Raw genomic sequence first — 11,288 nt, forward strand, 5'->3', positions numbered from 1 at the left:
CGATGAGGAAGGGGTCAAGGCTCGAGAGTTGGACCATGTTGGTTTGCGTTTTATGGCCTTGGAAGCTAGAACTCGGACCAACAATAAAAGGGCCGGTCGAAAAGCAAATTTCTTTCCAATACCAATACTCCACGAACGAAACCCAATCGGTACTCCGAAAGGCATTTCAATCTCTTCCTGATGTCTCAGAGGCTGAGTTCGAGCTTCCGGTGCCCAAAGGCGTCGGTCCAGCCACAGCCTCCGCAATTTTGGCCGCTTCCGCGCCGGATTTGGCTCCGTTCATGTCCAACGAGGTAAGATTGGAAAGTCTATTTAATTTTAGTCAATATTATTGCGTTGCCGTTGCATGATATTTCATATGCGAGTGGTTAACAACGGGAGCAGAACAGTCATAAAGAACGACGATATAACATTATTGAGCTAAATGTAGCGTCACTATAGGGACAAACTTGTTATAGTACGTCGTTTTCGTTGCTGTTTCTACTGGCTTAAAGGTTTCGATTATCATTAGTTGTAAATTGTAAAGGCTATGGAAGCGGTTCTTGGTAACTCAAAAGATCATCATCCACTGAAGCGTTACTTGTTCTTTGACATTAAACTCCAAATTAAAGCAAAGGTCCGAAAATGTCTCTTGCTTGTTTAACTAGATATTCATCATCTGTTTGAGGCCTGAAAAGACCGGAAGCGTTGTCCTACTGTTTTCAAGTAGTCAGAGTTGGAAACTCGGAATGTTCGATCCACAATTTTATGGACGACGGCGGTCTTTTTGATATCGGATGGAAGATCATATATATGCAGCAGAAGGGGACACCTTCACTCCATCATATATACATATATATATATATATATATGTGTGTGTGTGTGTGTGTGTGTAGAAATGCCCCTGCGAAGTGTTGCTGTAAGGGCCAAGCTTCACATTCAGATCCGGGCTCCAAGCTAGATTTAATCAAAGTAAAAGCTCTAATTAATAATGAGGGAGAGAAATTTTTGGTTTAGCGACGAGGAAGTTGATCACAATGCTTGTCAGTTTTGACTATGTTCTCTGTAAGTCGTATATGTTCTTATAACTAGCTTAAGGCCCTTCTTCCCGACAACAAAACTTCATTAAGAAGCCATCATTTTCTGCAAATTACCATCAATCGACCCACTTATTTTTGCCCATTTTATTTCTTATATTCGTGGAGGGTTTTCTCATGCAAAAATGTTCAATATCTTCAGACGTGAACACCATGAATCTCGTATGAGAAATGATACAATCGTGAAATGTACAAGTGCAATACAATCTCTTTAAAAAAAGTAAATACATATGAGATTCATATGAAAAAAAAAACTAATTTTTTAATAATATATCACATTTTTTTTTGAAATGATTGTGCTGCATTTATGCTATTGTATGTAATATTATTCATACATATATATATATATATATATATTATACATTTATATATATATAATATATATGCTTGGGATCACTTGTCTTGGCATCTATATAGTGTATGGAGCCACATGTTTTTACTTTTTTTGGTTTGGGCCTCAAGTGCTGCTTCATTAGTCAAAGCCCATCTAAGTGAGATCACGTCGCTGCATTTTCCCCTCTATCCCTATTCGAAGAACCACTTCAATTAATAGGATATCTAAATTTTCTTTATGGTACCTTTAAAAAAGTACTTTTAGTTATATCTAAATTAATAGGATATCTGCCTACCATTCCGTAACATACTAAGCCCTAAGGTTTGCTTTGTTGCCTCCTATATATCTTCAGCTGACCTTTGAAGGTTTCGAAGGGATGGGGCATCGTCTTTGTACTAATGTGGGAGCCCAAACATCAAATCGACACAATGAGGCACCCGCGACCGAGCATCATCGTACCTTTGAAGTCGGACACAATGCTGACGGCTAGGTCTTAGGTGTCCACATCTGACATCCCTATGGGATTTCCTTATGCTACAGTGACAGCTTGGTCACGTAGGAAGGGCTATCCTTTTGTCGTGAGCAACACGAACGGACCTCCAACTGACGGGAACCTCGAAGCCATACCCAACCCAAAAACGACTTGTATCAACTACCTTTTCTGGCTTATATCAACTTTTTTGTTTTTTATCCACGCGTCTAGTTCCCATGATTGCTTGTAATGTACGGTTAAAGGACGGTCGTTTGTAGACGCCGGCTCCCGCGTGAACATCTTTCCCTTTCAATAACGTTAAAAAAAAGTCCGTTCCCAAATCTCCTCCACCCAAAATACAGTACCCACCTTCTCTCTCTCTCTCTCTCTCTCTCTCTCTGAGAACGGCTAATCCGTCAGAAAATGACGATTCTACCCTCCTCGGAACGGAAGCACCGCCGCAACCCTCGTACACCTCTCCTCTCCCCACAGAAATACGACGACCACGAGGTCGGTTTCAACGGTGCGTCGTACTCCGGCGCCGTCTTCAACCTCGCCACCACCATCGTCGGGGCAGGTATCATGGCTCTCCCCGCCGCCGTCAAGCAGTTAGGGCTGGTTCCGGGACTGATCATGATTGTCTTGGGTGCTATGTTGACGGATTCGTCCATCGAAATGATCCTCAGGTTCAGTCGAGCTTCCAAGTCAACCACGTATTCGGGTGTGGTCGGCGACGCCTTCGGCGTGGCCGGGCGGACTATCTTGCAGGTCTGCATTGTGGTTAACAATATCGGTATGCTCGTTGTCTACATGATCATAATCGGTACGGACCTTTGTCCTAAATTTGATTTTCTTTCGTGATTGTAGACATTTCTTTTTTGTTGAATCTTCGCTTTAGGTTTCCGAATTGGGTCCTTTGACTTCGAAAGCCTGGAGGGTTTGGCTTGGTAGTATCGACGCTAAATTCGGAAATTCTGTTCAACGGTATGTTTTGGGATTCGCAATTAGTCTTAAGTAAAACCAGAATTGATTTGAACAGAGAGTCAGTAGTGGGGCATCAACCGCATAAATGAACCACCTGTAAGGACTTTAGCTACAAGAATAGAATAAATGCAATTACCCATACGTGCCAGTAGAGGGCGTAACCGAGAATTGTTAAAATATAATGTATCGAAGGAGTAAGTTGCTTGTGGACAAAAATGATAATCTGAGTGATCAGAAGAATCAAAAAACAAGGAAATATCAGAAGGTCTACTCAACCTTCGAGAAGATTATGAAGTTTGGACTGGGTCATCTCAACTCATCTATATAGCCTTCTTGAATTATGAGCTCCTAGTTTTGTTTTGTTTTTTATTTATTTATTTATTTATTTATTATATATATATCGGTTTAGATATGAGCTCCTAGTTGGCCTTATTGATTTTACCGGTTCAGTGTTATAGGGGAAGCTTCATAAGTATGTTGAGTCTTATGGTAGGTGTTACTATTTGACAAGTATCATGACAAGCCCCACCCTTGATCAGGTGATTGTGACTATGTGTCATGATTTCACATTTTCGTTTGACCACATTATATGTATCGCTGAGAATAGAAATAGGTTGATATCAGTGTGTGAAAGATTATGGCTAAGAGCATTGGTAGTGGTTTATGCATCTTCATATATAAAATTACATCTTTTGAAGATTGATTTTGCATATGAAGAACTTGTCCCACATTGGATTATGCATCTTTAAATCAAATAATAGTAAAATATTCATTATTTTATAATTTTTTTCCTATAAATCTGCATGGTTTATTTTGTGCATCTAGATGGTCTATTGTTAATGTGGATGGTCCAATAAATTCAAGTCAAATTACACTACCCGAAGGCAAAAAAACTCAATAGACCATCCAACTCAAATAAATTCAACTCCAAGTCCAATAAATGTCATACAAATTCACAACTTAATATAATGTAATTCCAAACAAATTCAACTACCCAAATAAATTACATACAAATTCAACTGCCCCAAAATAAATTCCATACACATTTAACTTCCAACCAAAAGAAATTCCATACAGATTTATCCTTAAACCTCATGTATCAAAATCAACTTAACAGAAAATCCACAAAGTTGATTTTAATACAACTTGAACAACATAAAGTTGGACTTAGACAGCTCCATATGTCAACCACCAGCTCCACAAAAAAATGATGCAATTTGGTGCAACCAGCAATACAAAAATTACCCAAAATATGCCACCACAATCAAAACAATTACAAAATACCATCGTACAAACATACAACTATGTACGAGATATAGCCTTATTCCTTTGTTCCTCAATGATCTCCATTTGAAGATTATGGAAATATTCTTACTGCAAACCATTCATGGAATCAATATCCAAGTTCATAATTTCCATATCAGTTTTTCTCTTTTTAAAGTCAGATCTCTCTCTTTCAGTCTTAATTTCCAACTCAAGTTTTCTCTTCTTAAGAAGTAGTAACTCAGATCTTTCATTCTCATACTTCAATTGTGATTCTCTTCTCTCCATCATAGAAGTCCTCCTATCATCTTTCATTTGGTTTAAAGCCTCATTAATTACTATATTTTGTCTTTCGTTACATTTTCTTTTTTTTCTCTTACTTTTTCAACCTTCTTGCCCAGAGGTCTCTCACAATCGACGGACACATTTTCCATGTCTTCCCCTAAAGGTATTGAGTTTGGAGTAATACCTGAACTTGTCCCATTTTTTTTTTTTCTTTTTAGGAGGTCCATGTGTGTTTGCCATTTCGGTTGGTGCCTCAATAAATTCCAACAATGATCCATGTTAAAGTTATGTTTTTGGTTCTCTTTGTACAATAGAAAAAGTATGTATGCAACATGGAAAAAACAAAATACATGAAAAAAATAGAGTATGTATGCAGTGCACATGGGAAAAACATAAATATGCATTCGTTTTATTTGTGTGAATCTGTCTAAAGGCATACATAAACAGAGGAAGAAAGAAAAAGTGAAAGCAAGAAAAAGTGAATCTGTCTAAATATGCCTTCGTTTTATTTGTGTGAATTTGGATTAGAATAAGTCAATGCAAGAAAAAGAGGAAAGCAAAAGGCTATCCCCCACCACAATTTCAGAGATAAACCAACCAACCCCACATGAAACAAGGCTGCGTTTTGCTCGAGGAGGATCTAAAAAACCACATTCTCATGATAGACACATTATACAGAGTAGTTTTCTTTATTTTGGCAATGAAAGGGCAGAGAACAAAAAAAAATCATATCAATCAGTGTAGGTAATTAGCATACATTCTCATTTGCAAACCACAAGAAGCAAATCCCAAATTTTTAGAGACAGCATATACAACTCATGAGTTTTTTTCACGAGAAATAACCAGCATGTACAGAGACATGTACAATCTAAAAAACCCAAGAACCAAGTTACACGACTCTATGTATCCCTATTCTCGGTTCAATATCAGGGAAAATCACACAAAAAACCCTAAAAAAAAACTCTAATTAGGGAAAATCACACATTCCATATGAGGGAAAATCACACAAAACAATTTGTGAAATCAAAACAAGGGGCTTGCACGAAATCACCTTCTCCAGGGTTTCCAAACAGCCACACGAAATCAAGTACTAGGCAAGAGAAGAGGCCGTCGTTGATGAAGGAACAGCCCCGTGGTGCACTTGAGCTTTGTTTTGGGCAATGGTGTAGCAGAGCAGAGAGAAGAGAGAGGAAGGAGGAAGACTTTCGAGGGAAATGGGTTTGTCGAAGAGAAGAGAGCAGAGAGAGCAAGGAGGGAGACTTTTCGAGGGAAATGGGTTTGTTGAAGAGAAGAGAGCAAAGAGAGCAAGAGAGAAGGAGGAAGACTTTCGGTTGAAATGGGTTTCGAAGAGAAGAGAGCGAGAAAGGAATGAGGGAGACTTTTCAAGGAAATACGCGCGAGAGAGAGAGGAGTCGTTCGGATAGAGAGAGAAAAAACATTATTTTTAATGTTTGAAGCCTAAAACAGTGCTTCTTCAAATTTGAAGAAGTACTGTTTATAGCTATGGATAAAAATGAAGATAGATAAACCAATGTGGAAGATTTTAAAGACATATTCTTCAAATTTAAAGATGAAGATGAAGATAGAGGAGCCACTACCAGTGCTAAGGCGTTACCTCCACTTTCCCTTTTTCCATCCATCCAAGCATCTCACATGTCGTCAACAGGTTTAGGTTAGTTTTATAATTAAGCTTCTGGAGGTCAATGCTAACTTATGCCAGGTGCAATAGCCTAGCTGGTTAACATGTTTCCAAACAGTTGCTCTAAACCCCTCATGGTATACCATGTCAATAGTTCATCAGTGTCATATCTGTTCTGAATGTGATCAGCATATAAAATAATCACTAAGGAAAAATTTGTTTTTCATTTTTATATACATTTAGTAATTATGCATTTATGTGCAGGTGATGTGTTATCTGGGACATGGTCAGATGGGGTGAAGCATTTGGGTTTGGTGGAAGAATGGTTTGGTCAGCATTGGTGGACCACACGCTTCTCCTTACTGCTTGTCACTACGCTCTTTGTCTTTGCTCCTCTCGTTTCATTCAAGCGCGTTGGTGGGTCTCCACCTTTTATGATTAACCATGCTCGCATTTGTTTACATTCTCTCATCTTTGGCACTTGATTCTCGACGCCTTTTAGTATGCTATGCCTGATATGTTACTAATTTGCTTCCATTCTTGAATGAAAGCGTGCATTCTTGTTATCTCATGTGGTGTTTTTTTACCTGGCCATTGCTAGACACTACCCTGTTCTTCATAAAGCAAATTTGCCACTGGCTAGCTGATCTTTGGCTTCTTAGGCTGGGTTTGGATACACAAACCTCCTTATCTCATCTCATCCAAAATTCCCATACAAAAATATAATAAACAATTCAACTTTTTCAAATCTCATAATAAAAATTATATCTAACAATATTTTATTTAACTATTATTCAAAACATTTCATCTCATCTCATCTGAACTGTCTATCCAAACACAACCTTAGCCTTACAATTGGGTCAAAATCTTTTGACATATGTTACATAGTTATCATACTCGTATCACTCCCATCCAAGTGCACAAGTAGAACTGCCAATAGAGTTCCTTTATAACTCTACTAAACTTGACAGAGTACACAGTTAAAGGGAGTTGCATTAGTTTCTTCACTTGTTCCTACAATATGATATATGATTGTAGAACATGCTTATATAAATTTGCAGAATTATTTCTGGGTGTAGAGTGCAGTCACCTTTCTGGTTTTGTTATTAGCTGCTCTAACAATTGTGAGAAATATTATTGATTTTTGTGCGTTTATATCTTATTGATGATGTTAGATTCCTTGAGATACACTTCGGCTTTGTCAGTGGGTTTGGCCATTGTGTTTGTGGCAATCACAGCGGGAGTAGCAATCGTTAAAATAATGGATGGGAGCATGAAAATGCCTCGTATGATGCCTGAACTTGTTAACCAGGCATCCTTTTGGAAGCTTTTTACAACTATCCCAATTCTTGTCACTGCCTATATCTGCCACCATAATAGTAAGTTTTGACAATAACTTTTATAGCAGTTACTCAACACTGCCTTCAAAATACAAACTAATATTAGGGGTTGATCCTGCTCTTTTCTTTTTCCTTTTTTTACCTTCTTAACTACTCAAATTTCATTCCTAGCTAGACTCCTGGGCTATATGTTTTTAACACTATAATGGACGAAAAAATTATTATTAGCTAATATAGAATTGTTTTGAATCCATTAATATCATTTGAAAGGATTTTCAAAAGATTTCTAGATGCATTCTGTTTGAGAAGGCATGTCAACCTGTTAATGGCAAAAAGGCTCATGTGAGTTTATATAGAGTGTAAAATGATATCCCACTCCTCCATTTTTTTTTTTTTTTTAAAGGACGAAAAAAACACTTCTTTTATTTCAGGGAACAATGGTTTTTCAAATAGTTTGACATGAGATGATGTGCCTGGCTTGGTTTGCCATTCCTACGACATTTACAACCATAACCACTCATCCTTATGGTCTATAACTTTGACTTGTCAACAGCACCACTCAAACACACAAAAAGGTGGTGAAAGCTATATGGCTTGTTTTTGTGAAAGCAATATGCAGAAGATATCTAATTGATGTTAATTTATTGCGTCATTGTGTTAACCTTTGGGCTGTTTACTTGCTCAAATGCATTTTGCAGTTCATCCAATAGAGAATGAGCTAAGGGATCCCTCCCAAATGAAGTCAATAGTCCGAGCGTCACTCACATTATGCTCATCTGTTTACATTGCTACCAGCTTCTTTGGATTTCTTCTTTTTGGGGATCACACATTAGATGATGTTCTTGCCAATTTTGATGGTGATCTTGGAATACCATATAGCTCATTACTTGATGATGTGGTTAGGGTCAGCTATGGCATCCACCTGATGCTTGTATTTCCAATTGTGTTTTTCTCTCTTCGCCTCAACCTAGATGGTCTCCTTTTTCCCTATGCCATTCCCATTTCACTTGACAAGCGGAGATTCTTCTCAGTAACTGCAGTTCTCATGGGTCTTATCTTTGTTGGAGCCAACTTTGTGCCTAGTATTTGGGATGCCTTTCAGTTCACTGGAGCCACAGCTGCCATCTCTGTTGGATTCATCTTTCCAGCCGCAGTTGCTCTTAGGTAAGCAAAAGGAACCATGTTGATTTGCTTATTACATCACATGAAGCAGTGGTTGACTGAAGATCATCCAAATGCTTGCTGCCTTTTAGCTAATAGATGGACCAAAAATTGAAGACTGTCGGGTTTAACGTTATGACTAAACAATATGTAATTTTAGAAAGATAATATTAATAATAAATATTTGTGCTTATTTTCAGTCACATAGATAAAAGGAAAGGAGTATCTAGTTTATATTTATAGCCATGCTATAAGCTTTTTCAATTTGGTTGTTTACTCTTTCACCAATTAGGTGGCTGTCAACGAAAGGACCCATGTTATCATACTATCTAGTGTTGGATTTTTCTGCGTGGAGCCTAGTTCTGTTTTTGGCAGCCCAGTTGATGACCTGACCCAACAAGAATCCATTGCGGCTTTTTGGTGGATCTTCAATGAGGCTGGGGCCGATAAGCCCAAGCCGAGAGTACTCATGGACAAATGTTGTGGGGGGTCCAGGGAAAAAATTCTAACCCGCTTTTGGCTCTTTATCCAACCGGACCCACTGATTAGGGTTTACTATATATATATTATATTATTTGCTTGTACTGCTGCTGCTGCACTGGATTCGTTTATCATCTGAAATAAAATCCTCTGCAATTCCATGGACGAAGGCATGTTGTCAAACCACATAAATCTTGTGTCGTGTGATTGATTCCACTTTTTGTTTTCTTTTTCTCTTATCGCTCCTAACAATGTGTGCATGGCAAGTTGGTATTAGATTGGTTAAGTATTTTTTCCACGATTAAAGATATGGACATGGATAGAGCTGAATGATGTTAGTTAATTCGAAGAAGTTGAGGCTTTTCTGAGAGTGAATTGAACTTTTATTTGTAGTTGAATTCTGTGGTAGTTAGTGTGCCTAAAGTCATGCTCTGTCATAAAGCCATGCTTTTGTAATTCTTTTAACCTGTTAAACTGTGAATAAGTGTATCTGTTGCGCAGGGACACTCATGGAATTGCCACAAAGAATGACATACTAGTATCATGGATGATGATCTTTTTAGCTGTCTCATCAAGCACAGCAGCCATATTTAGTGATATTTACAGCATTTTCAGCAGTGAGAAAAGAGTTGGAAGTTAACGTGACAAGTCAGCACTTGTGCAAATTCTCGCGATGTATAGGCTCTCTCGATTTATGAAACGAGAGTAACTGAGCAGGACAAAGAGCAATGCTCCAGTTCCACATCTGATTGCTGGTGGTCCTCGGTTTTGTTAAGTAATGCAGGTGACCGTGATATTTACATTTTTGGCTTTATACATGAAGTGAAATGGGTTCTCTCACTAATTTATGTTAATTTTCTCCCTTCTAAGTTGGCTCGTCAATTTTTCCCATTTTTCTCAAGTTAATGATATTCCATCTTAAAGAATCCTGCGAGGAAAGTTGTAGCTTTTACTTCATCGAGCAGTATATAGTATATATATTTTTCTAATCATCGAGCAGTATATATATTTTGCAGAGTATGATTTATCATAATTGTAGAGACCATATGATTGAAGGGATGGATGTAAAATTGAAAAATCTGCTGGAGATATTTTCCATTATAAATGGCCATGATTGATATCATCGGCAAGGAAATGCTGACTGTGCCAATTAATACCTTCCACGTGGATGGCTTTGATATGAACAATATCATATATCGTGGCCATAATTAATTTCAACTGCAAAAAAGCAAATTAAGTTCAACAAGATGCCGACCTAGCTAGATGGTATTGTAATTTGCTCATTTATGAGTTTTTTATTTTGTGTGTGTGGATTCTTACCAACGAGCCTCCTGTAAGTTCTGCATACATGCTATATTATGTTCATATATTTTATTTACATTTGGTAATTTGGCATCAAACACGTACCATCAATTATCCGTCTAATTCAACCTACGATGCCTAATTAACAAGTATTGCATGCGTTTCTGATTTGATCCTTTTAGAGATAAAACAATTAATTTATCATTTTTTTTTATTCATGTTCTTGAATTTCCTCTAATTTTTTACCCCAGCTATTGTCATCATTTTCTACCTAACATATAATAGTTTAGTTTCCATAGATACAAAGAAAATGGCAATATCGCAGCATTTGCTATTTGTCTTCAACTTGAATATTTTTCACAATATTCCTCCTTTGAATAATTCTTATTGGAGATAGTTTGTCCTGATTCAATAGCGAATACTTAGAATTCCTGGATTCGGGAATATGCCACCTTAAATTGGATGTCAAACGTGTCGATAAAGAATCTCGGAGATGGTCAAACAAACAATGACATTTAAAAAAAAAAAGGTGTAAAAAAAAAAAAAAAAAAAACTGGATCATCATCTCGATCTTCGGTTCCACTTCCTCCTCCACTTTTTCACTTTTATAATTTTATTGGGTGTTTTTCCCTTTTTCTTTCCCAAAAGCATCCATGGGAAAATACACGAAAATAAATATGGAAACAATTTCGGTGAGAATTTCTAGTCACACAATTTTTTTTAATAATTCAATAGACAGATTTATGAATTTTACAATGTTAAATATTGTTGGCGAATGACGTGGAATTTAATATTAAACACAGTCCGGCAATTGTGATCGAGGTAATTGAGAGGAACAGGACGCGCTATGATCATCGTGCAGACATTGTGTTTAGAAAGAACGGAACAAAAGTCGTATAATCCTTTTCAATTGGTTTTTTTTTTTCCTTTAACCATGTTGTCATACGTGACC

The 11,288-nt window shown here is 37.4% G+C and overlaps 1 protein-coding gene across 1 annotated transcript; it reads left to right on the forward strand.

Moving 5' to 3' along the window:
- The first annotated feature begins 2,187 nt into the window (after positions 1 to 2,187).
- LOC121261337 (amino acid transporter AVT6A-like) lies at positions 2,188 to 9,903 on the forward strand. Its single transcript, XM_041163659.1, has 5 exons — positions 2,188 to 2,705; positions 6,318 to 6,470; positions 7,229 to 7,432; positions 8,092 to 8,557; positions 9,536 to 9,903. The coding sequence occupies exons 1-5, from the start codon at positions 2,306 to 2,308 to the stop codon at positions 9,672 to 9,674; spliced, it is 1,362 nt and encodes a 453-aa protein (XP_041019593.1). The 5' UTR covers positions 2,188 to 2,305; the 3' UTR covers positions 9,675 to 9,903.
- The last annotated feature ends 1,385 nt before the right edge of the window (positions 9,904 to 11,288 follow it).

This window comes from Juglans microcarpa x Juglans regia, chromosome 4D, assembly GCF_004785595.1.
Source record: "Juglans microcarpa x Juglans regia isolate MS1-56 chromosome 4D, Jm3101_v1.0, whole genome shotgun sequence".
Lineage (NCBI taxonomy): Eukaryota > Viridiplantae > Streptophyta > Magnoliopsida > Fagales > Juglandaceae > Juglans > Juglans microcarpa x Juglans regia.

Excerpts from the sequence above, each read along its gene's own strand:
- LOC121261337 (XM_041163659.1), top strand. The coding sequence starts at position 2,306 with ATGACGATTCTACCCTCCTCGGAACGGAAGCACCGCCGCAACCCTCGT. Across the intron at positions 6,471-7,228 it reads CGTTTCATTCAAGCGCGTTG|ATTCCTTGAGATACACTTCG; the intron begins GTGGGTCTCCAC and ends TGATGATGTTAG. Across the intron at positions 7,433-8,091 it reads CTATATCTGCCACCATAATA|TTCATCCAATAGAGAATGAG; the intron begins GTAAGTTTTGAC and ends TGCATTTTGCAG.